Genomic DNA, 26,739 nt, shown 5'->3' on the forward strand with positions numbered 1-26,739 from the left:
GGCAAGGTACTTTGCATACAAAAACAGAGGTAATTTTGAGCATGTTAGATCAAAACTAGTTGTAATTACCATTCTCCCCAATCTAGTATCTTGTTTACCCACTATACTAGAGAGATAGGAATTACTTGCAAAACAAGTAGAAAATAACTGCAGCTAAAAAAAAAATGCAGTGACATTTGCTTTAGCCATTTGAATACACAGGATGCAGTTTTCAAAAAGTTTGGAGAAAATAAAGCTATAAACCTATAAATAATGGCTCTTCAATTTCATTTTGTGCCTCCTACTTAGCCATCAAAATATCTATTATTACCAAGCTGTTTTGGGGAGTAAATGTTGTCATAAGATATTCTCCCAAGTGGTCTCCTATGGCCTTGAACCTGCTGTGACTTTGGAAAAGGATTTCTGGAAAGCATCTCCAATTTTTAGGATTGCCTTCTTCAGGAATCAAACCTCTTGAGAGTGGAGTGGGATCTTTTACACTGCCTTCTAGCAAGTGATGCAGAGAAGAAAGCAGAGCCAAAAAAATTATATATATAATGACTCCAACAATGTAAATCTTAAGACAATGAGAGGCAATAAAACTCAGGTCTAATACAATAGTTAATGTGGAACCATACCATCAAAATTAATGTACACAGTCCTCTCTTCTATGAAAGATTAAAAAATTGGTGGGTTTTTGTTTTAGGGAATTGTACTTTATATGGGGGTGAGAGTTGTTTGGGTATATTTGTCAGGAAATGTTTGTTGTATCAAAATATTTCAAGAATAATGTCATTTTAGAAACTGAAATCTAGGATGCTGGGGAAAAGAGCCCTAGAGCAGAAGGTCATACTCAGGAATGATATTCATTCCTGTTAAAATTCATCTCTCTTGACTGAATACTAAAAAGCTAATAACCAGAATGAACTTCCTTTTGTCCTTTCAGAAACTTGGATATAAGGTGATTAGAGCCAGATTTAAAGCCCCTGAAAGCAGAAGCCAAGTTTTGTGCTTTAAGAATTGGAACTACCAAATAGGTTATCTTCAAGGGAACACAAACCTACTTCTTCTCCAGGATGAGTGACTTCCTTGGATCAAATCACCTCTGCTAACTTGCTAGAGAGAAAAACCAAAAAGGGAAAACCTAAGAAGTAGCAGAGAAACACACACCAAATGATTATCTTTTGTATATGAAGGATTAAAAAAAAACCTTTTCAATTTAATAAACTTTGCAAAAGCAAAATTCTTAAAAATTACTTGGGCTTATAAAAAACAATTTACAGTGATCTGTGTATAATCAAAGAAGACAACTCATGAAGCCATCTTGATTACAAATCTGAAAAAATTCTAATGGTTGTTACAGAACTTTTCTTCCCTTCTTCCAGTAAATAATAGTTGCTCAATTTTAAGCCCTTCCCACTACTATTGATCCTGTTGATAGAAAATATTGCCTCCCCTCTCATTCCCCCCAAGGCTGTTTTCATACCTAAGTTGCATCATACCATGCCAGGTGTATCTTTAACTTTACAGCAAGCTTGGCAAGATGACATTCCCTTCTGTAGTTCCCTCAATGCCTAAAAGGAGTCAAATCTCTTTTTTCTACAAACTTTGGACCTCTTTTCTCTATCACATCCTCCTCAGCCTTCCTCCTTGACAAACCTCTGCCACATCGTGATCTCCTAAAGCATCCTTGTGAAAGGAAAATGCTTCGAACACTAAAAGACATCAGGTTTGAAAGTCAGGTACTAATTTTCAGATCTAGTTTCCAGTTGGACTAACAGAAAGTGTATTGCTTTTCTTCCCTCACTCCTTTGTTCAGTCTAGATTCCCTTGCCTTTTCATGGATCTCTGTGTAGGCAATCCAGCTGACCAGTTCCATGGACTTACACTGGGCTCATAAAACCATGTTTCATGTTTCAATGCATGCCAAATATTCACCACGCCCAGGGGATTCTAACCCCTACACGGCAGCACTGGGAGTCTTTTGGTCTTCGCCCTTTTCTCTTCCTAAATGTCAAAGCAATGTAGCTTTATCTAATGAACACTCATCTCCTCACACACATTCTCTGCCTTGTTAATGCCCAACTTAAGAGGAACGGATACTTCAGGATGTACACTACAGTGCAGGAGCCAGATCACGGCTCCTATCATGAGCAATCGTGAGGGAGTTTCAAATCAGATGACATCTGGCCAATGGGGTTTGTGACAAATTATTTGTCTCTTTTCTCTTTCAACTAGACACTCCCCTCCACCTGAATGGCTCTTAGTTGCTCATCGATGAGAATCTGTTAGTAGTGAAGGTGCAAAGCTCCTAAAAACTGTCATTCTTCTTCCCCTACAAGCCTAGCCCGCAACATACGGGGCCAAGGAAGCACCTGCTGGTTTTTGTTCAAACGGGATCTAAAAACTAGCACCAAATTGGTTACAGCGCATATAATTCCAACTTAAAATCTTCATAAAGGGTGTGTTGCGGCATTACCAAACTTGAAAACAATGAAGTTTATTAGGAACATGTATTCTCCCTGAACCTGAAAAAGGTCATTTTCCCCATAACCTCTCATTATCATGAAGAATGCTTTAATGAAATACATCCACATTAAGTGCTTTATGAAAAAAGTGCTACATATAGAAAACATGGAAGGCTTCACAATTTTCAAGAAAGCAACCATGCTCTTCTCATCAGCACAGGCAATGGGCTGAAAGACTATTTCCATTAGCTCTCTAGTCTGCTACAAGAGCCACATCTCTACAATTCCTGTTCAAAACAGGGTCAAATGTAGCAGTTACCCCTCATTAAGACCAGAATACCTATGATGTGTAAACAGTGAGGTGGCAAAAAAATATACATCTATATATTCTTTCAAGTGGAGAACTAAAAGAAAATTCTTACTCAACAGCCAGGCAGAGAGGCTGAACACACACACACACACACACACACACGCATGTGTGCAGGCACGCACACACACACACACACACACACACACACACACTCTCTCTCTCTCACATATGAGCATGCGCACACGCGCACACACACACAAGAACAAGTCAAATGTCTCAACAAGGATTTACTTTAACAGAACCTTGCACAGGTACACTATACTCAAGTCTCACTAATAAAGGAGTCACTTGGGTTTTTTTTTCTTTATACAGCACAAGCCACTGGCCAAACACTTAGACCCATCGCTGAATGGAATGGAGCAGCATCATAGACACAACATTTTAGACCCTGGCTCTATGTGCCTTTAATACTTTTTTTCTTTTCCTCTGTATTTACTAAACAGGGTTTTTTCTCTTTTTTTCTTTTTTTTTTTCTTTTTAATAGGGTTCTTTCTGCAGGCTCCTTTTTCCCCTCTTGTATTTATCATGTTTTTAATTTCTTCTCTGGGCAGGAATTTTCTGAATCTGTGTCTTCCAATTCCCCCCGGTGCCTTTTGAGTCCACTTCGTCCATGGGTGCCCCTGCTGTCTGGCAAGTGAGGTTCAGTTGAGTCCTCTTTCATGCCAGTGCTGTGGTCCTCACAGTCCATTTCTGATAGATGGCAGTCTTTGTGCAAGAGAGCCCCAGGCAGGAGCACGTTGTCATTGCCAGCATCTGAGTGTCCTGGGGAAGAGTGGATGACTGCCTCTGACTCCCCAAAGTTCTGTCCATTGTTGTGGAGGTGAAGGGGTCGAGGGTGGAAGTGTCCATTGTTGTGGTTGGGGCAGACAGTTTCATGGTTCCTCTCCTCACTGTCATCAGACTGGGTCCTAGGGCAGCTAATGGATCCACCACTGAGAGCCAGGCAGCATCCTTTGGGAGCTGTGGACAAAGGCTGCTCCTCAGACCTGTCACTTATGGCTTTGCAGAGGGCTTTTCCATTGAGCTTCTTGGTCTCAAAAGTGTGTTCAATAGAGCTGCTATTATTGGTGCCCTGGGATGTGCCTTCTTGTTCCTCTGAACATGGGTGGTTGTCACGATCACAGCCTTGGCCATTATTAGAATTTGTGGTAGGACTGCCTTCTTTCAAAGCTTCCCTGCTTTGGCCTTCAGAAGGGAGATCCTGGTTGCCTTGGGGAGTCGTTACACTCAAACCACTTTTACTGGAAGAAGGGGTAGGGTTGCTTTTCTCACTTGTCCCAGGTTTTCCCTCATCTGTCTCCCCAACCCCTAAGGAAGTCTCTTCATCTTTACCAGTTGAATATGAGATGTAGGAGTAGTGGAGCCATTTGTAAGCTTTGTAGATTTTCCGTTCAACTGACTCCATGTCAGAAGATGGGGACACCCGTTCTGGGTGAATCTCCATGTTGGAGGCACTATGTTCTGGGGAGGAAGCTGGTGAGGAAGAGAGATCATCCACTTTGATCTGTGGGTAGTCATAGTTATCTTCTCCAATATAGGTACCAGCATGCTTTGCTGGGGCACTGGACCTATCATCTCGTGGAGGCTTTTGCCGCCGTCTCATAGCATTCCTTTGACGGGTAGAAGTGCGCCGCTCATTTAACTCCTCCTCATCCTCAGTGCTGCTGCTGCTGCTGGAACTACTAGACTCATTCTCTTCAGGGCTAGGTGATCTGGGTCGGGGGAAGAGGTCAGTATCCAGTTCAGCCTCACAAGCATTCTCATCTGAATCTGACTCATTGGAGAGGGCCAATAAGCGCTTGTCTTGGTACCTCCTCAAGGCGGACAGACGCTGTTGTCGGGAGGCCACATCTTCACATGAAGAGGGCGGGGGGGATGCTACTGTTGTAGCTCGAAGGGATCCCAGGTGGTAGGCAGTATCAGCTGACTCATCTGCCAGAGGTGGCGGAGAATGATGCAGGGAGGTTGAGGACTCAGAGTCACTATAGCCTGAACGCTCACTCACCCCTGCATGCAGCTGTAGGATGGTACTCTCGCTGAGGTCACTATCTGAGTCTGAGCTCCAACCCTCAATCTCCCGGCGTACTAAGGAGTCAAAGAAAGCCATCATTCGTGGGTCTTCCTGGACTGACTGGTTGGCATAGTCATGGGACAAACCACTCCCACTGTTCAACACAAGGCTGATATACTCTTCATGGGTATAGAGACAGCGGGAATCATCTTCAATTCGACCATCAAGGTCTCCAGTGCAACCTGGCTGCTTGTAAGGACTCCATATCTAGAGAGAAAAGAAAAAGAAACAGATTTGAAAATATCTGAAAACAAGTGACAACACAAGACACAGACATAGGGCTTTTTTCTCCTCTTTTACTTTACTCTCTACTTAAAAAGCAAAACAAAACATTTTGTTGATGCCTTTTACCATGGTCATTTCTGGACATATCCTATTCTGCGTGACTTTGGGGAAGTCACTGAACATGTCTGGACTTCAGTTTTCTCATTTACAAAAAAATGGGAGGATTAGCCTAGGCAACACCTATGGTTCCCTTCCAGCTCTAAATCTAAATCTGAAACCATTGCTATTTCCACTTCTGTATCATTTGGCAAATTATGTGACCTCTCTATGCCTCAGTTTTCCCCATCACTTTGCATGAGACAGCAAGACAGATGGATAACATTTCTCTCTCCTCTTTCTGCCTCCTTGCCACCCCCCTCAAAAAAAACCCTTCAGAGAACAGCATGAAGGAAATAGTGTGGTATAGTAGAAATTTGTGGTCAGAAAAGTAGGGTTCAAATCCCAGCTCTGCTGAATAAATTACTTAATTTTTCTGGGTCTTAGTGTCTGCCACGGGAATATGAAAGGACTTAACTAGGTGACTGCTGAATTTCTTTCCAACTTCAAATTAAATCATATGGTAAGACAACGCAGAAGCCAATCAGTTCATAAGCATTTATTAAGCACTTACTAGGTGTCTAGCATTGTGCTGGAGATACAGAGCAGGGCAAAGACTATACTTACCCTCAAGAAGCTCACAGCCTAAAAGAGGAGATGTACACAAAAAAAACTAGGTACACGCAAGATATATACAGGGTAGGTTATCTGAGAAGGGAAGGAATGCTGATAACTAAGGGGACCAGCCTCCCACATCCAGGAGGATTTGGGCTGAGTCTTGAAGGAAGCCAAGGATATTAAGCCAGAGGAGGGAGAATACTCTAAGCATGAGGTACAGCCAACGCTAAGGCACAGACAGAGGAGGGAGTGTCGTGTGAGGAACAGCAAGCAGGCCAGTGTTGCTGGATCATCAGGTGTATAGAAGGCAGCAGCATCTGAAGACTGGAAAGGTAGGAAGGAGAGCCAGGTTATAAAAGGCTTTAAATGCCAAGCAGAAGATTTTATTCAAGGGGGATGGTAGAGGTGGGAATAGGGGGGCTTGTGTGTAACATGGTCACATTTGTGCTTTAGGAAAATCACTTTGGCAGATGACTAGAAGATGGACTGGAGTGGAGAGAAGCTTGAGGCTGAGAGACCAAATGGAAGGCTACTACAACAATCCAGGCAAGAGGTGATGACAGGCTGAACTAAGGTGGTGGCTGTGTGAGAGGAGAGAAGAGAACATATTTGAGAGATGGTGTTGCTTCCACCTTTATAACATCAATAAGACCTGGCAATGAATTAGATATGTAGATGCTGTGAGTGAGGGTGAAGGGTCAAGGGTGGTGTTGAGGTGAGTCTGGGTGAATGGGAAGATGTTGGTGTCCATAAGAGTAATAGGGAAGTTGGGAAGAGAGGTGATTTTGAGAGGAAAGATAGTAAGTTCTGTTTTGGCATGAGGAATTTGAGATGTCCATGAGATCAACCAGCTTGAGATGTCCACAAGGCAGATGGTGATGTATGACTGGAGTCCAGGAGAAAGACTAGGCAAGACTTACAGATCTGGGGAGCACCTACACTGACATGTTAAATGAACTCATGGAAACTGATAATATCATCAAGAGAAAGTACAGAGGAAAAAGAGAAGAGGGTACAGGGCAGGCCCTTGGAAGACACCCATGGTTAGTGGGCATGACAGACACGGATGAGGATCTAGAACAAGAAGAATGAGGTGGAAGAACCAGGAAAGAGCAGTTTCATAAAAACCTAGGGAGGAGAGAGTGCCCAGGAGGAGGTGACTGACAGCATCAATACAAGGTCAAGAATGATGACTGGGAAAAGGAAATTAATTTGCTAATTACGAAATCACTTGAGAGTTTCCACTTGATGACGAGGTAGGAAGCCAGGCTGCAGAGTAGTAAGAAGAGAGTAGGAGGAGAGGAAATAAAGGCACTTTTTTCAAGGAGTTTGGTTGAGAAGGGAAGGAGAGATACAGAATGACAGAAGGGATGGTTGGATCACGTGAGGGTTTTTTAAAAGATGGAGGAGATATGGGCATGTCTGTAGGTGTAAGGAAAGCACCAAGAGAGGGACAGAATTAGAGATTAGTGGAAATGTAGGAACAACAGTAGAGGCAATTTTCTAGAGAAGACAAGGAGGGGTTGGGATCAAGAGATAAGATCTTACCAAGAGAAACTTTCTTCAGAACTATATACGGCCCCTACACCACAGCTCCCTGAGAATTAATATTTCACTCTGTTTATCTATATTCCCCTACTGCAATATTGTTATTTTTAACTAATATGTATTGGTTACACTTGCTTTAGTAAGAACAGTCAACAACCTACACTGCAGTTTCATCCCTGGAAAGGTAAAGAGCACTACCCAGGAAACTGGCTTAACAACCACGGAGAACCAAATTCTCCAACACTCTGACCAGCTGCTAGGTTAAGGCCCGTCACAACTCCCAGAAAAAGAAATCATCTCAGCCCCATCAATATCAGTAGGGATTTTCTTCAGTTTTCTGCTCATCCCTATTGTATCTTGAAAAATGGGAAACAAGAGGCAGGCTCAGCTGCTGTACAACACTCCATCTGTTGGAATTAAGAAGAAAACTGATGACAATGTGTGGGATTTTTCCAAATGTGATCAGTCAGGAACATAGGTGAGCTTGTGAGTTTTCAGGTAATATTATGAACTATCAAAATGCCTGTGTCCTTTCACCGGCACCTTAAAAAAAACCATCATAGACATTATCCACAACAGCCTAATGGTAGAGGGAATGTACTAATTGGAGGGGGAAAAAAAGTGGGGAACCACAGGACACCATGAATGAATTCATCCAAGCATCACAGACCTAGAACTGGAAGAGACTTCAGAGATCATCTACTCTAATCCAATCCCCTCATTTTACAGATGGAGAAACTGAAGCTCAATGCGGTAAGTGACTTAACCTTAGAAGTGGAATTTAAACCCTGGTTCACTGAATCCAAGATCTGTGCTGTCTACCTTATCAGGGTCAGAAGCTGCAACACAAGAACCAAGGTTTCTGACACCCAGATGAGGACTCCATCCATCTAGCCACAGGTGTTTAAAACAGCCAGCTTCTTCACAGAAGAGTGGTAGTGTTAGGGAAGAGGCACAGAAAATACTGCACGTGGCAGATGTTATGCAAAAAAACCAAGTTAACAGTAATTAAGCTGTCACTGAAAATGAGAATTATTAGATCCACCTGACTATGACAGGCTAGTCCACAAAGTGGCCCAGATAAGCTCATACACATTAGCATGTAGCCATGGCAATGCTGATTCTTGTCTGACAGGGTGACTATCTTTAGATAGCTTCTAATACAAGCCTCCTGAACCTTCCTAACTTTCAGCATGCTAAGAGCACTGCTTCCCCAGAATTGAACAGTTACAAGTTCTTTTCCTCTTTGTGAAAACTCCATAGAAGCTTGCTCCAGCTTCCTCTTGGTCTCTTACTTCATTTAGCAACTCAGGGCGAAAGCATCACCACCCAGAAGACACCACACAGTTTTGGGTTTATGAAACAGCTTCCTACAACAACTTCATCAATCCAACGTCAAGCTTCAAGTTTTTCATTTGCTTAGTTGACTTTTCCTTCTTTAGCTTGATAGGTTCATCTCAAAAGGATATGAGTGATAACACTATCATGAAATTAGCTGCCAAGAGAGAATTTTGCCCTAAAATGCTTTTGTGAAATTCCTTAAGTTCACTGAACCAAAGATAATAATTTCCATACTAGCTGTTTATAATCTTTCATCTGTCTTATTTTAGTCTATAAAGGTTAAGTTGTGATGTCAAAGTATTAATTAATTTTTCCTCATCCTAGAGGTCTAGTACCAAAGTAGACTTTGGTAATTAAAGAGGAAAAATTATCTGGAAATAGAACCCTTGGCACAGGAAGAAGTTCCACATTCTCCTCCTAGCTCACCTACCCAGCTCATGAAAGTGAATTCTTTCCCAGCTCCATTTTACAAATGGTTGAATAAAAGCTTATGACACTTTTATTTAGGCATAAGAAAACAGAGGAAAGAAAGCACGTAAAGAAATCAATTTGCCTTTTACAAAAAGGTTAGCCCAACTTGCTAAAGCCCTTCCTCACTTTCTTTTGATATTTCAAGGGTACCAGAGGAATACTTTAGATGACCATCTCTTATCACCCTCATGCTAGACACATGACAAATAATTTTCTCTCCTTATCATATAATTCCTTGATGACATCTTTTACTCCTATTCTTCTTTAAAATTCCTCGATGGTGATATGTTGCAGCCTGATCATACCACCATGTGCCTCTCCATTGCCCTCTGTGTGATATTAATTTTTAAGTTGTCAGAAATCGTCATATTCCATGTTTTGTTATTTGCTGACAGCAGAAGAATGTTGGTATTAAAAATACAGGCTTTTGCTTTCATGGGAAATTTGGGGTCATTAGAAGGAGCTTTGCAATGCCCACTCTCCTCCTGTTAAACCCTATACCCGATTTTTGGCCATGCTGTCTGTCCCAGGTATACACACTGATGGACAAGGAGGGGCCCTTAATTTTTGTGTGTCATGGATCCCTCTGACAGGCTGATGAAGCATATGGACCCCTTCCCAGAAATACATTTTTAAATGCATAAAAATACATGTTACCAAGAAAGCTAATTATGTTGAAGTACAGTTATAAAATTATGTTCAAAATTACTTCATGGACTCCAGATAGAACGCCTGCTCTAGAGGATGTCTATCCAAATGTATACTATAATCTAGGAAGACCGGTGGGTCTTCCTGTGTGGCTGGACAGACCAGAGTCCTTTGACTGATGACAGATCTTTTCCAGTATGTTCTACGACATTCCAAGGCTTGTTGCCATCAACACAATGTCATCTCTAGAGGACCTTACCATCCAAAGGAATCTCTCTTCAACTTGGGACTCTGTATTGGGTCTTTTCCATCACACCGGCAAACATCTTTGATAAGCATACAAATTACTTGTTCTGTTGAACAGGGTTATTTCTGTTATGTTATAGCTTTCAAAGAGTCTTGAATATTTTCATGTATGGATGGGAGACACCATATTGAAAAAGAGCCTAAAAGGTGGCATATTACGCTACTGAAACAATTTTTGAAAATCAACAATAAACACAGTTGGATCTTAAATTCTTTGTCTCTTTCAATCAATTGTGAACTGGTAAAGACAGTGTCTATTGTTAAATATTGCTGTCTGAAGCCTTCTTGTTCCAAACTATTAATACCTTCAGCGAGGATGCTCTTGATTTTTATACGGATGATTCTCTGAAGATTTTGTAGAAATAGGAGACCAGGCATATAGCGGATAGTTAATGATGTTCTCTTGGTCACTTTTTGAGGTACTAATGTATGAGACTTTTCCCCATTCCTTTCGTATCTTCCCTTTCTACCTTTTTCAGATATGCCCCGACATTTGTGTCACCTCCAGCACAGATCTCTAGACATACACAGTCTAATCTGGCTGCTTTCTTCGTCTCTGTTCTCTTTAGTGGCTATCTATCCAACCATCCAACAAACACAATCAGGATTGTGGTATCAGGATATAGTGGTTCCACTGCTCTTGATAGAAAAGTCTCTTATCATAATTTTTACAAACATTTTCCATTTTCCTTCTATTTGTTTTCTTCTTTCTATTTCATAATAAATGTCTTTGGGATGATTTTGTTTATTTAGATACCTTGCAAGGTTTTTTTCTTTCCTTCTTAAACGGCTGTTACCCTTCAATGGTGCTTTATGGGATGGACCCTACTCATAACTGTCCACCATCCTTCAAAAGATTTTATGACTGGGTTTATATTCTAATCCAGTTGTTCCTCTGGTAGCCATTTCTCTTGGTTGGCAAGTAAATCAAAAAGTCTGCTGACAAAAGTATTTTCTGGGCTCTTTTGTTCTCTTTGTTGTGGTAATTATACAATGGCTAAAAGTCTTTATAAAATTACTAAACTGTTTTTTATATAATTTACATCCATTTCCCATTTTTAAATTGTCAAATATTTAGGTACATAGTTCAAGATTACGTTGTTTCAGTTGTACACTATATCCTTTTCTCATCATTATTCTTCTTCGTTTTTATAACTTGTGAGATTAGCTTTGTTAAATTAAAGGTCTGACTGTACACAGATAAGAGAGTTAGGGATAATTCCCACATCGGTAGCATCTTTCCTGGTCTGTCAGGTTTTGTTTTTCGCTTTGTTATGCTATTTGGGGCCTGCTGCTTCCAACACCCTATCAATTTCTGATATAAAGGTGTCAGACTTCTGTATGATGTGAGTCTCTGGCGTCTCTCATTCTTTCTTTTGGAACCATGCTTTCTCATAGATTTCTTCCCATTCTTACCTTTTGCCACCCTTGAATGGAAGTTACCAAGTATCAGAGTGTATGTTTATTGAATTTGAAGGGCATTATCAAGGTCCTCATAGTTTTTCTCTGCTGTTTCATCCCTAACAACCAGTTGCAATTATTTTCATGGTAGTCTTTTGGCACATACTTAGCATTGATTATCAGGTATGCCAGTATTAAATATCCCATGAAATAATGGTTCTCTTTCTTTTGGATATATGATAAAAATAACTTTCAACTTTTTCTTTGCTTCTTAAGGAGTATATAAGAAGCTAGGAGAATTACGATAGCTAATGGTGAAAAGACTTGATTTAGTAATTCTCATGGTCCATACTCTAAATTTCCCTAAAGGTAAATTCTACGGGCTGAGAAAGTCTAGGAGGGCTGCTCATTCCTTAATTTCTTTTTTGAGATGAATGAAACTCTCAAAGAATCCATCGAGTAGTCTATTTCATCCAGAGGGTTGGGAAGTGTCAGTGGAATGCGTCTTTTGTGACAAGACCCTATTCTCTTGTTCTACTATCACTAAAATTAAACATCAAATTTAAAACAGTACACAATTCAAGAGTGCCTAGTATGTGCAAATACTGTGCTAGGTACCGGGGCACAAAGATAAAACCCAGACAGTTCTTGTTCGCCAGGAATTTGTGTTCTACATATGATGGTTTGCTTCATTATCCTGAAGGTTAACAAGCTATCACAGAAACAAAAGGAAAGCTCTTTCTAACAAATATGAAATAAAATAGACTTGGGGGAAAGGGCGGTGTAAAAGTGGCATTCCATGACACACATACTCTTTTATGCAGTGACACTGGTCTTCTGGCTATTCCATGAACAAGCTACTCCATCTCCAAGCTCTGGGCATTCTCTCTGGTCGCTCCCTATGCCTGGAATGCTCTCTTTCCTCCACTCTGACTAATGGTCTCCCTAGCTTCCTTTAAGTCCTAATGAAAATTCCTCCTTTAGCCTTCCCCAACCCCTCTTAATTCCAGTGTTTTTCCTCTTTTAATTATTTTCTACACATCCTGTGTATAGCTTGCTTTGTCTCTATTTATTGATAAGTTTCGTCCCTTCAGACTGTAAGCTCCTTGAATGCAGGAACTGGTTTTTGCCTCTTTTTGTATCCCTGGTGCTTGGGGCAGCATTGGTACAGGCCAGGCGCTTAATGTTTATTGACTGTTAGCATGCTGGGTTCATGAGAAAACAGAGGAGTAAAGAAATATTCTCAGGGGGAAGAGTTTAACTTTATAGGCAGGTACAGAGTCTGGTTGTTTGTTCAAACACTTAACTAGGAGTATCGTTACACAACCAGTCTGCTGATCTGTACTTAGGTGACTGTTACATATTTCTTATAGCATAGTAACAATCTAATTTAAATTGTTTGGAAGATTTTCCATCTGAGAAGGAAAAAGTAGGTGCTCTTATTATTCCCATTTTACAGATAGGAACCTGAGGTCAACAAAGGTTATGCGATCTGCCAAGAGTCATGCTGCCAGAACGTGCTGGAGGCTGGCTTTAAATTCAGGTCTTCTGGAGCCCAGGTCCAGTGCTTTACCTAAGCAAAGGTGTCTGAAAGAATCTTGCCTTTCCAACCTATCAGGGACAGGGACAGGGATAAGGACGCAACTGACGATTTCACTAGAATTGGGAACTCTCTCCACCCTTGCAGGTCAGCCTTTTCTCTGCACCTGAGGTTTTAGGGCACTGCTTAGGAGTAGAGAAGTGACTCGTCCAAAGTCACACAGCTCATTATGTGCCAAAGGCAGCACTGGACCTATCCTGGCTTCTAGGCCAGTTTTCTGTCCAGGCCATTCCTCACTGCCTCTGCATTTGTTACCTACAAAATACGCAGCTTTCAGAGGGAGGCAGGAGCTAATGAGAGCAAGCATTCACTCCAACTGAGAGTACGGACCTCTTCCTTGGGAGGCAGAAAAAGGTGCCCTTGGAACAATCAGGAAAAGAGAAGGGTGGGTGGAGCTCAGTGGGGGGAAAAAAGCAGTTCTGTGGCAAGACTGGAATTTGGCTCAATGATTATGCAGTCTGTTAGCCCTCTAGAAATAATCATCAGAATGTTAAACGGCTCACACCAGTCAATCCACAACATTCCTGAGGGGCGAGTCACCAGAGTGAATACCCCCTTTACAATAGGAGCCAGACCCAGAGCATGCCCAAAGCTGCCTCTCAGAATGAGGTGATTGTTGGCCAGGACAGAGACTCATCTCACTCTGCTTAGCAATCAGGCATCTAGAGTTTATTAAGCGCCTACTATGTGCTAGGCAGTATATGAAATATTATCTCCACCGTCTCCGATTCCCATGCAATTTGCAGTTGGACTGCCACCAAAGCAGATACACTTCAGATAAAACCAAGCTCAGTTTTAACTGTTGCCTTTTCCCTCTAGATATAGGTACTATAATTTCTTAAAAATTCAGATTGAATTCAGATTCAGATTCACCTTATCCTGGTGTAGTGATCCTAATCCTTTTGGTATAGAAGCTAACAATTGAGACTCTGGAGCAGTGATCTCCCCAGTTCAGTGTGGTTGGCCTCATGTAAAAAACATTCTCTTCTTTTCCTTTTCTGAGACCTTGGCTGGCTTCCCAATAGTGATCTTAAGTTTAAGGACTTCAGTTGAGTAAACAGTAGTCTGTGGGGTTCAGTACATAAAAAAGGCCAAACAGGAAGCTCTATTCTATAGGAAGTGCCCAAGTAGAGCTTCCCTGGAGTAAAAGAATTATGTCATCTGTGCCTAGACAGAACATGTTCTGGTGCCAACACTTCAGTCAATTAGTCAAAAGAAAGGTTCAAAGAATTCAGGACTCTGAGCAAAATCAAGTAAACTGCTAAGAATTCTGAAGGGGAGGAATCTGCAGTCACTAAATCCAAAAAAGGTTATCAGAATATCTGCATTCATATTTTTGAAAACACACACAAACCGGTTTTAATACAAAGGGAATCCTAATTATCATAGAGATATCAACCAGATAAGCCATAGGGCTAACAGAAGACTGTCACAAAACAAAAACTGACCCAAAATTCATTTAGCAATAAGCCAGGAAAGAAATGTCCAGATTCCAGCCACAAACTAAGTCAGAAGTCTACGTGTAGAGATACTTCAGTGAGGTTGGGACCAGAGATTTGGAAAACCAGGCCAATTTAGGGAAAAATTTCTCAGGGTAATATGTAAAGTCATGCAAATTAGCAATGGCTCCCAGGGCTAAAGTAGTAATAAGATGAGTCTGAAGGAAGTAGAGCTATGGACAAACACGAGTTACAATTTCTACCACTTGCATTGTACCTCTGTAAGCCATTGTCTGCCATCAGATTTAAGATAGTTATGACAAAGATTTTTAAAAATTCTGCCTAGCAAATGTTCATTTTCCTTTATAAATCTTCCTGGCTGGTAATATACTTTTAGGACAATAGGGGTATGAAGGCTTTGAAGGCACTATTCCAAATCATTCTCCTCTTCTAAACACACAACACACACACACACACACACACACACACACACACACACAGAGACTACTGACTTATAGGGTCAAGGAGGATTTCTCAGTCATTAAAATGATCACACGGATGCTCCCTAAATGATAAAATGACAGTCAACATGAGGTGTCAGTCCAAAATGGAAAGGTGGCAATCACAAAGACCAAATGGGGAAAGTAGTCAAGACTCCTAGCAGCTGGACTGTGAGTGATGGGCACTGGGCCATCTTACCAAGGATATATGCCAAGCTTGGTGTCTTACTTGCAGACTATAAAAATATACCTAGCAGAAAATGATTTAATTTAGTCAATATACAAATTAATTAAAGTTATTTCAGTTTTCTCAAACGACCTCAAACACAACTGCATGCAATTTTTTGGTTCGTTTTTCAGTGTATTTTGGCCAGTGGTTCTCAGAACCCTTTAGTTAAAGACTTGACAAATTATAGCAGCAATCGATGGGAAATGGAAAAATGAATTTTAGACAACATATCCCCTTAATCTCAACATGAAGTTTGGCAGGCAAAAATAATCAGATCTAAGGGCAAGAGACAACTGGAAACATGGTAGCAATGTGAGGCAATCTCTGAAAGATACTTAACTGATAACCAAAATAAACCCCAAAATGACACTTTTTTGGTTTGTTTTATTTCTTCGCTCTAAATTTAAACACCATATAAAATAAGCATTTTAACACATAAAACCGAACAGAAAAAGATGATTGTGCATGAAAACGTCAATCTCTATTACGTACAGTTTGCTTTTCCTTTCACAAATATTATAAAAACACATTTCCTCTCCCAAATTGCTTCCCTGATCTCCAGCATCATTACTAAGATCATCCTTGGTTAAACAGTTGGGTTGTGAACCCTATCTGAGGCGCTGTCAGATTCCATCTAACTCAAGTTACAATACTATGGCAATTTTTCTCTAAAAGGCAAGAATAAGGTAGAGTTCTGACCTTGATAATCTTTTCCACACCAGAGGAGCAGATCATGTAGGTGTGGGGATTGAACCGGACTTGATTGACAATCGACCTATGGCCTTTCAACACCATGAAGGCTCCATTGACCACCCTGCCAATGCCACCTGGGAAGAAAGAAGAAGAAAAATCAAACAAGGGGATGCATGGATGGGAATGTATTCCAGGCAACCAGCTTTAGGCCTGAGCTGTACTATGTAAAATATAACACTAGCAAAATATTGTATCTTGCAGATAAAGTTGCTATGGAAAGAATGAAGAAGAAACACCTCTCAGCATATGTGCTCTTACCCAGTACCTTTATTTAGTCTTTAAACACTGCCCACACCTACCCACTGCAATTCCATTGTCAAGTGAAGGCCATTTAAAAATTTTTTTAAGCTTCTGATTTCTGCACTTGGCTCAGAAATATGTTGGAAACAAATGAAAGTGATCAGTTTGGCAACAGGAAACAAATGAATTAACGGTGGGCTTGAATGAGAGGCAGATGTAAATAACAGAGAAAGGTATTTCTGGGAAAGGTACGACACCAAATATGTTAGGCCAAAAACTAGGAGGAGAAAATGGAAGAGAAAGACCATGCCATTTCAGGTCCAGTATACCAGTTGGTAATACTGCTCTGGGTGCTTGTAAGATATTTTAAAAATAGATTTTGTTGATATTTTTTGTTTTTACTTTACCAAATCTAGGTAAAAAATCTTTCCTCCTATATTGCTTGCCCCTTCCCCCACCCAAAGAACCACCACTTTTTTAAAAGCAGACTTTTTAAAAACACTTTTTAAAGAAATCTGTGCATGTAGACCAAATTTATCATCAACATTCTCAGAAGAATCATTTTTGAGAGTATTATACTCACACAGAGCATTCATATATAAACATACAGAGTGAACTTTCCTTTATATCCAAAGACGATAGTGCTAACCAGCTACCATCAATGCACTCACTGAAGGAGAAGGTGGGAGCATCGGAAGCAGTGAGGAAGCAAGAGCACAAGCCTTCTTCACGGATTTACTGAGGACTGTCTCCAGCTTCCGTAAGTCCCATGAGGTTTGTTAGGATTGTCATGACAGGGAAGGGGAAGAAATGAAGTCCAGAGACCTAAATCGACTTTGTGAAGGCTTGGATATGAATTTTCCCACAAGAATTCCTCAGGGCGCCTCTCTCTGTTTTGTGGCCTGTGTTCACTTGGATAGTAACCGGCTGGATACTGAACGAGAGAGCAGCCAAAGACCTGGAGGAAACTATGCAACGGAGCCCACTGGACCCACTCTGTCCTTCTTACTCCTGGTTCTCCTCTAGACGTCCCTACGCCAGCATTCACATAGATGTGCCCCACACTTTCTAACCTCCTGGTTACTCAGTTTCGATTCCTATGAGTCACTTCTTCACCTCAGCAACCCAGAGGGATGGTCACGTATTGCAGTGTGTGCAGTCTTGTCATTACTTGTAAGAGTTCTGATTTCCTAATCAGAAATCTCTCTACACTCTCTTAAATCTTCAACCTCTATCTACTGGTTACTTCCCTACTGGCTTCAAACATGGCCAAGGCTACCTCATCCTTAAAAATGACCTTCAACAGACTTTACAGTTCCCTCAAGTTATTGTCCTAGATCTCTCTTCTTTTCGTAGTCAAACTCCTTGAAAAAGCTACCTAGAAGAAAAGCTTCCACCTCCTCACTTCTCACTCACCCCTCCGCTCTGTACTCTAGCATCAACCTCGCTTAACTGAATGTGTTTTCTCCAGAGTTAATGATCTCTTAATGACCAAACCTGATGGTCTTTTCTCTGCACTCCTTTCCTGACCTCTCTGCTGCATTGGACACTGTTGGATCTCCCTTTTCTTCTGGATGCTCCTCAGTCTCCTCTGCTATTTAGACATCCATATCACAACCCCTAATTGCGGGTGTTCCCCAAAGTTCTGAACTCTCATCTTCTCCCTCTGCAGTCTCTTTCTCCCTCTTGGGAGAACCCATCAGTTCCTATGGGGTTTAACTATCATCTTTATGTGTTCGATGAATAGATAGGCAGATAGAATGAACATCCTAGTTTCTCCCAAGTTTCAGTCCTGCATCATCAGTTTGCCAAGTAGACAGTGACCCAGGGACATTTCAAGTTCACTGTGTCCAAAATGACTCATCACCTTCCCCACACTTCCCCTTATTACTTCCCCCCTTCAAAACTTCTCTCTTTCTGTCATTGTCTACATTTCTGTCATATATTGTCTCTAAGATAAAATATGAATTCCTCTATTAAGCTTTTAAAACTTTCACAGCATGGACTCAACCTATCTTTCCAGACTCACTGGACATTACTGCCACTCCTATACTCTGAGATCAAGACAAATTGGCTTCTGCTTGTTTTCAACACAGCACACTTCATTTTGTGTCTTTCTGGCCTTTTCACTGGCTGTCCCACATATTTAGAACACACTCCCTCATCATTTCTGCTTCACAGAATCCATTTCTTCTTTAAGAGGCTACTCAAATATTACCTTCTACACAAAGCCTTTCCTGATGTCCCCAGCTGCTAGCGCTTTCCTTCTCAACTACTTTGTATTTATTAATTTTATATTAATGCACTATATACTTATATGTGTACTTGGCTCCCCAACCAAAAGGGAAGATCTTTGAGAGTAGGGTCTGTTTCATTATTTGTACTTGAATTCCCAGGGCCAACAGAGATACACATACAGACATGTGTGTGCAAGCACACACACACACACACACACACACACACACACACACACACTCTTAATAAATGCTTGTTGATTGACTGGGGGAGGATTATTGGGGGGAAGAGAATAATCAGATTAGACTGAGTACTAACGTTTCACTTCTGCCTACCACCCCTTCAGTACTGGGTATGTTCTCCTCTTGGCTAAAGAACAGAACCATAGCCTTCTGAAGAGTTTCTTAGCAGTTTCCAAATTTTGTCTGCAGATGGCCAAAAAAGATGATCGGTCTTTAGAAGACCTGAACATTAAAAAGTGATGTTATCCAAGAATATTACAAACACAGGTCCTAGGTATCTCTATAGCAACTATCACCATAGCACTAGGGTGCTCTGAAAAGGACACCATTTTAGTATAATAACACAACAAAAAGGCAACAGGGAGAAAACTTCTAATTTCACAAACTCCGGGTAATGGGACGTATTTCTCTCATATTTGTTGCTAATATAATGGCGACAATTCTTCTGTCTCAAGAATAGATGGTATCAATGCCTAGAAATCCAGATAACAGTCAGGAGGAGAGTGGATGGGAGAGGGGAACACCTCTTCTTACTGCTCTTTGATCTATTATTAGGACAGCTATGTAACACAATGGATAGAGCGCTGGGCCCTGAATCAAAAAGACATGAGTTCATATCTGATTTCAGACTCTTACCAGCTGTGTGACCCTGGGCAAGTCACTTAACCTGTTTGCCTCGGTTTCAATCTATAAAGTGAGGATAATACAGCACCTACTTTCCAGCATTGTTGTGAGGATCAAATGAGATAATTATAAAAGTACCTGACACATGGTAAGAACTATACTTATTATTATTATTTCATCTGGTTCTTCTTTTGTATACTTAAAAAGCACAATCTTGTCACAGCAATTCTAATGTTAGGTCTCCCCCCCAAAATCAATCAACAAGTACTTATGAAGTCATAAGTGCTTACTACATCTTCACCAAACCAACAGCTAAGGGAATGGCATACGATTGTGAAAGGAACACTATTTTCAAAGCCAGAAGATCTGCGTTCAGATCATGGCTCTGTTACCCATCTGTGTGATCTCAGACAAGTCATGAACTAGGGTTCAGTTTCCTCATCTGTAAAATAAGCATAAAGGACTAAAGTTTAAAATAACTTTCAATTCCAAATCCTATGGTCCAGAAAGCTGCAGAGAAAAGCCAAAGCTGAGAGACAGAATATCTTGTTCGTGAAATAGCCAGGAGGCCAGTGTCACTGGACTGAAGAGTATGTGTTCGGGACTAAGGTCAACTGGAGACATCAGGAAAGGTTTTGTGGAGGTGATGTTTGAGCAGCATCTTAAGGAAGACTGGAAAAGAGAGAGGGAGCTAGGTAATGAAGTGCTTTGAATATCAGAGTATTTTGTATTTGCTCCTGAAGGTGACAGGAGTTTATTGGGTGGGGTGTGTGTGTGTGTGTGTGTGTGTGTGTGTGTGTGTGTGACATGATCAGACCTATATTTGAGAAAAATCACTTCAGCAGCTGAATGGAGAATGGACTGTAGTAAGGAGAGATCTGATATAGTCAAACCCAGCATCAGGCTCCTGCCTGAAAGGTTAAGGCTTTATTCGTTGAGGGGACTGGGAAAGACCCTCTCACAGGAGGTAGAATTTGAACTGAGTTTTGAAGAAAACCTGGACAGTTAAGAGGTGGAGGTGAAGAAGCAGAACATTCCAGAGATGGGAGACAGCCAGTGGAAAGTCACAGAGTTGGCGACATGTTCGAGGAACTACAAGTAGGCCTGCATAGCTGGATCACAGTACACTGAGGGCAGTATAAGAATAGACAGGCAGGAAGAGGCCAGACTATGAAGACTTTCAAATGACAATCAGGGGACTCTGTATTTGATCCTGCTAACAGTAATAAGGAGCCACTAGAGTTAACTGAGCTGGAGGCGACACGGGCAGACTTGCCCCATAGGAAAATCGGCTTGGCAGCTGTGCAGAGGACAGATTGGAGTGGGAAGAGACTTGAGTGGAGGAGATCAGACATCTTATTAACCTGACTCACATCTGAAATTGACAAAAGAGGATGCAAGAAAGCAAGAGTCTGGTGTTTAGGGGCAGCACAGTGGATAGAGCACTGGCCCTGGAGTCAGGAAAACCTGAGCTGAAATCCGGCCTCGGACGCATAACACTCACTAACTCTGTGACTCTGGGCAAGTCACTTAACCCTAATTGCCTTGCCAAAAAAAAAAAAGTTTGGTGTTTAAATCCATTAAACCCAACATACAGGGAGAGATGAGAAGGGAGTTTTACAGAAAGGGAATATTCACAAGCAAAACAAACTTCAAATTCAGATGGTTTATCATAAGTGGGAAATTAAAGAGAAAATATAACATGGTGAGCATCTGAGCTTAGTGAAGAGAGAGAGAGAGAGAGAGAGAGAGAACAGATCACTTCAAGATCAGATTAATTTTCCTTCTATACTTTCCCCTTTTTTGTTTTTTGTTTTTTTGGCTACTGTCTCCTTTTTTGCAAAGAGAGGAGAGTAGGGAGAAAAGAAAGTAAAATAATTTCAGAGGATATGATGGAGGGAAATAAATAATTAGCAATCAAACTATGAACATAAAGAGGATAAATAATGGAGAAGTTTAGCAGAATGCATCAGAATATATACCTAACAATATGTTTGTTGTTTACAAAAAATACACTCTGAGATATGAAGATGTAGAGTTAAAATAAAGGACTAGGATAAAATCTTCATGCTTCAGGGAAAATTTTAAAGGCAAGAGTAGAAATTGTCACAAGGCAACATTAAAACACACACATACACAGAGAGAAAGAAAGAGAGAAAATCAGGAAAACAAATTATGCATGAGGGTAAAATAAATAAAATAAAATCAACTTTTTATAAATATATGTGTGTGTATGAACCAAATGGCACAGCATCTAAATATTTAAAGTAAAATTTAATTAAAATACAGAGATAAACAGAAAACAAAATTATAGTAGTTCAGGACTTCAAATATGTCCTCCTCAGAACTAGACAAATCCAACCAAACTAAGAAAAGTTAAGGACTTGAACAGAATTTTAGAATAAAAAAAAGAATAAAAAGTTAGATATAATAGACCTCTGATAAATACTAAATGGGAAAAAAAATGAAGTCATATTTCTCAGTTATACATGACATCGTTGAAAAAATTAACTGCATACTATGACATGAAAACTCAAAAATAAATGCATTGTTTATTGATTACAATGTAACACAAACAACAACCAAGGATTATTGAAAAGGATTCAACCTTAAAGAGAACAAATAAGGAATTAATGAGTAAAATAAGAAATCACAGAAACAAGATAATTTCATCAAGGAAAATTACAACAAGGCAATCTATAAAAAATTTTGGGATGTAATCAAGTCTTTGGGGGAAAAAAATTCATATCATAGGTCTTCATCAACAAGAAAAGGAAAAAATCATGAAATATGAAACTTCAAAAACTCCAACTAAACATAAAAATAGAAATTCTGAAGAACAAAAAGGAAAAAACCCTCTGCATTGATAAATAAAACAAAGAGGTGTGGGGTTTTTTGGGGAGTGGTGGAGGGAACTAATAAAATATATACACTATTCACTAATCTGGAAAAAAAAAAGAAAACCAAACTAACAAAATTAAAATGGAAAATTTAAGATAAATGAAGAGGAAATAAAAGAAATGACTGGAAATTATACTGCCCAAATATATGATAAAAACCTGATAAATGAAATGAAATGGATGAATATTTATAAAATTTATAATATTTACAAAAATATAAATTATACAGGCTAACAAAAGAAAGATAATTTAAATAACCCAATGTTAGAAAAATACAAGAAGCCAAGGACCGGGGGGCGGGGAGGCTCCAGAGCAAAATGGATTTACAAGTGAATTCTATCAAACATTTAAAGAATGATTAATTGCAACATTATATAAGTTGTTTGCAAAAATAGGGAAAGAACTCATCCTACCAAGTTCTTTAAGACAAATATGGTCCTGATAGGTAAAACAGCAAAAGATAAAACAGAGAAAGAAAACACTAATATCTCTAATGAATGAATGCTGATACAAAAATATTGAATAACAGATTAGCAGAGAGGCTATAATAAGATATTTACACAATTACACATAATGACAAGGGTAATCACCTTGAACAGGTCATCTACAATCAGGACCTTCACTCTCTTAACTGTCTGTAGCATGGCTTCTTACTTAATCATTCATATGAAACTGCTACCACAGATCTCTTAGATCACCAAATCTTTTCTTAGTCCTCATCCTTCCTTACCTCTCTACTACCTTTGCCAATGCTGATTATCCTCTTCATGATATTCTTTTCTCTCTAGTTCTCATGACACTGCTCTCACTATTCTCCAATGACCTGTCTGACTGCTCCTTCTTATAATCTTAAATTCTTCTTTGCTGGATTTCCATCTCCAGCACAATGGGTATCCCCCCGGGGTCTGTACTGAGACACCTTCTCTTCTCCTTCTAAGTAAGAGGTGTCAAGCACACATCCTATGGGCTGCAGGCAGCCTGTAACACTTCTGAGGGTGACCCAAACCAGATTAAAATGTAACTGAGAAATATTTTTTAAAATAAATAAAAATGCAGCTGGTAAGGATTCTGATGTACAGATCAGTGGGCCCCTGTTGCTATCTGATGATGTCACTTGATCATCTAGCCCCCACAGATTCAATGATCATCTCTCTGCAGATGAAGTCTCAGATCTATTAGTTCAGCCCTCACCTCTCTTCTGACCTCTAGTCTCACATCTCCATTTGCCTACTAGATAGAATCTTGAACTGGATGTCCCATAGGTATCTCAAATTCAACATGTCAAAAACTGAACTCATTCCTTCTCTCTCCCAAATCCTCCTCTCCTCCTGACACCACCAGATTCCCTGTCACTAGGCTTATAAACTGGGCAGCATCCTCGATGCCTCACTCTCTCACAGCCTCCTATCCAATAGGTTGTCAAGACCTGTTGATTCTACTTTCATAACACCTCTCACATGTGCCTCCTTTTCTCCGCTGACAGTGCCATCGCCCTGGTGCATATCTTCACTATCTCACATCTGGACCTTTGCAATAACCTTCTGACTGGTCTTCCTGCCGCTTCAAGTCTCTCCTTGCTCTAGTTCATCTTCCAGTCAGCTATCAAAGTAATCTTCATAAAGCGCAAGTCTGACCATGTTAACCCTCTACTCTGTAAACTCTAGTGGCTCCCGATTACATCTACGATTAAATTAAAATCCTTCATTTTTGGCTTTTAAAGTGCTTCATAACCTGGCCACTACCTACCTTTCCAGTCCATCTTACTTCCCCCTCCATGTATTCTGCAATCCAACGATACTGGCTTTCTTACGTTCCTTGAACACCTCACTCTAATCTCCTGATGCCAGGAATTTTCACTGGCTGTCCTCCATGTCTCCAATTCTCTCTCCTCATCTCTATGTCCTGGCTTCTCTGACTTCCTTTGGCTAAAATCCCATCTTCTGCAAGAAGCCTTTCCTAATCTCCCTTAATAATGCTAGGGCCTTCCCCTCTAAGGTTATTACCTTTTTATCTTTGTCTACATCTTGTTTGTACATAGCTGTACGTACACTTTCCCCCTATTTGGCTTCTTGAGAGCAGTTATTGATTTTTTTTGTTTGTTTGTTTTGCCTTTCTTTGTATCCTCAGTTCTCAGAATATTGTCTTTTAAACTTAATAAATGCTTGTTGATTTGACTTATTGACTTGACAAATGATTTGACTTATTGACTTGACTTTATACCATGAATGAATGGCTCGTTCAATATTAGGAAAAATATGAAAACAGAGACTACATTAATAAAAAACAAAATTTCATGACTACATCAGCAGATGGGGAAAAAAAGCTTCCGAAAAAAATACATCTTTTTATGATAAAAAGCATATGAAAAAATGGACTATGGTAAAGAGTATAAAACCAAGAGCCAGCATTAACTGTTAATTGTTGGAGGCCTTTCCAATCAGATCAGGAGTGAAGCAAGAATGTCTACTGTAGCCGCTGTTATTTGATATAATTCAAGAAATGCTAGCTGTAGCAGTAAGAAAAAGACGGCAAGGAGAAAAGAGCATTATGGCTTTTTTCAAACAACGCAATAGTTTACAGTGAGAACTCTGGAGAATCAACTATAAAATTAATCAAAACAATAAATAACAAAAATAAGAAGAGATATTTGGGGAGAGCGAGAGAATTACAAGGTGGAATTTACCAGGCAAGGCAAACCATTATCAATCATGATCATTGTCACCCCTAAAAACCCCCATGAAGATAGCCCAGGACCCTGAAACCAAGCACCTTGGGAATAAGTGCTCCCTAGGCTACTAGTTCTGCTTATAGCCTGGCCCTGCAATCATCAATGAGAGGAGAAATCACTATGGAGAAAGGGCCCAGTTTCGCACCACTACCCACCACTAGAAACTTCTGACCAAATGCCATTGGTAAGCAGGCAAGCCCAAGAGCCCTGGGAGTGACAGCACCCCTCCACACGCAGAAAACTGATCTTCCTTCCATCCCAGCTTTTCCAGCCACCTTCCTGGTGACAGGCAACCACCTAGAGATACGGCTTGGCAACTACTTCTATGGTTGCTGAAGCCATAGCTACTAAAAGCCAAGAAAATAAAGTTTTTACCACCAAAGTCCCCGGCACTATCAAATGATTCAACATCAGAAGTTGACATGATTTTAACAGTAAAAATAATACCATTACCATCTTCTTTGTCATTGCACCCTAAAGAACATGGGTCCTTTCCATCTGCCTTGTAGCTAAAACCATTTATACATATCTATTTATCTCTCTCTCTATATATTCTCCATTAGAATGTGAGACTCCTTGAGAGTAGGGTACTGATTTATTTTTTTAATTATATCCCTAGTGTTTAGAACAATGCTTTGTACATAGTAAGGGCTTAACAAATGCTTTTTCATTCATTCAGTCATATTAATTGTTCATAGTTGGGCTGTCCCAACATGACGAAACTACTAAAAACAGTTTAAGAAGAGTTGTTCCTTAAGAGAGTAATTTATACAATAACAATTTTGGTAATTTTTGCTTGTTTGAAATAGGAACAACACTGTAAAGAAAAACAATTTCATAAAACTTAGGAACTCCGATCAAAGCAATGACCAACTATGACTGATGACAAAGTATACATATTACCCTGATGGGGTAAAGGGCCCAAGGTTCACAATGAGATATACATTTTTTGGAAATGACATACGTGTGAATTTGTTTTGTTTGACTATGCTTATTTATTACAAGGATTGTGTGAATTTGAGGAATAGTAGGTAATTAGGGAGTATGGTCAAAAAGAGAAAAGAAACAGAAGAAGGTCATTGAAGTATTTTTTTTTTAATGTACAGAAGAAAAGAGAAGTTCACTTCTCAATGCCTCACTCCACTGTCTAATACCACACAACAGATAACACTGGTAAAGGGAGTTTACCAATACCAATGAAATAAGTCTGGCATCGATGGACAGAAAGTCTAAAAATAATTAAAAGCTTTTTGGAATCAGAAAAAAGATACACTTCAGATAAAAGGTTATTTCTAATCTTGAGACTAAATGGTAAGAGGAAAAAGTTTGCTTTTAAATGGCTTAAATATAGAACCGTCTCCAAATGCTACTGAATCACTTTGCAAAGTGTCATGCAGTGTTATCACATGTGGTGGTACTTCAAAGTTAACTGCTTCACTTGTATTTAAGTTCTTGAATAACAATAAAAAGGGGTGTGTGTGTGCATGTGCAATCTTAGAAGTCCTTTTGTAATTTATTTAGTAACTAAACCACAGCAATTGTGTGGCTGCCCTTAAACGTGGGCCTAAAAGAATTTTGAAAACCATTTCGCAATGCTAACATTTAGCAATTATCTTTTTGGTTCAATAACAGACAGTTCCATCTTTTCCAAACCACCAGCACTTGATAAAACTGTTGTAACATACTTGCCTCTCCCCCTGTTGTCCC

The 26,739-nt window shown here is 40.0% G+C and overlaps 1 protein-coding gene across 1 annotated transcript in view; it reads right to left on the reverse strand.

Moving 5' to 3' along the window:
- Nucleotides 1-3,029: 3,029 nt before the first annotated feature.
- The window catches only part of DCAF5 (DDB1 and CUL4 associated factor 5), a 139,875-nt gene continuing 116,165 nt past the window's right edge, over nt 3,030-26,739 (reverse strand). Inside the window, exons 8-9 of the mRNA XM_021004647.2 lie at nt 16,010-16,137; nt 3,030-5,095 (exon numbers count right to left, since the gene is read on the reverse strand). Of these exons, the coding sequence (XP_020860306.1) occupies nt 3,341-5,095; nt 16,010-16,137 (1,883 nt within the window). The 3' untranslated portion in view covers nt 3,030-3,340. The remainder of the gene's footprint in view (nt 5,096-16,009; nt 16,138-26,739) is intronic.

The sequence above is a fragment of the Phascolarctos cinereus genome, unplaced genomic scaffold (assembly GCF_003287225.1).
Source record: "Phascolarctos cinereus isolate Bilbo 61053 unplaced genomic scaffold, phaCin_HiC Scaffold_3;HRSCAF=262, whole genome shotgun sequence".
NCBI classification, from domain to species: domain Eukaryota; kingdom Metazoa; phylum Chordata; class Mammalia; order Diprotodontia; family Phascolarctidae; genus Phascolarctos; species Phascolarctos cinereus.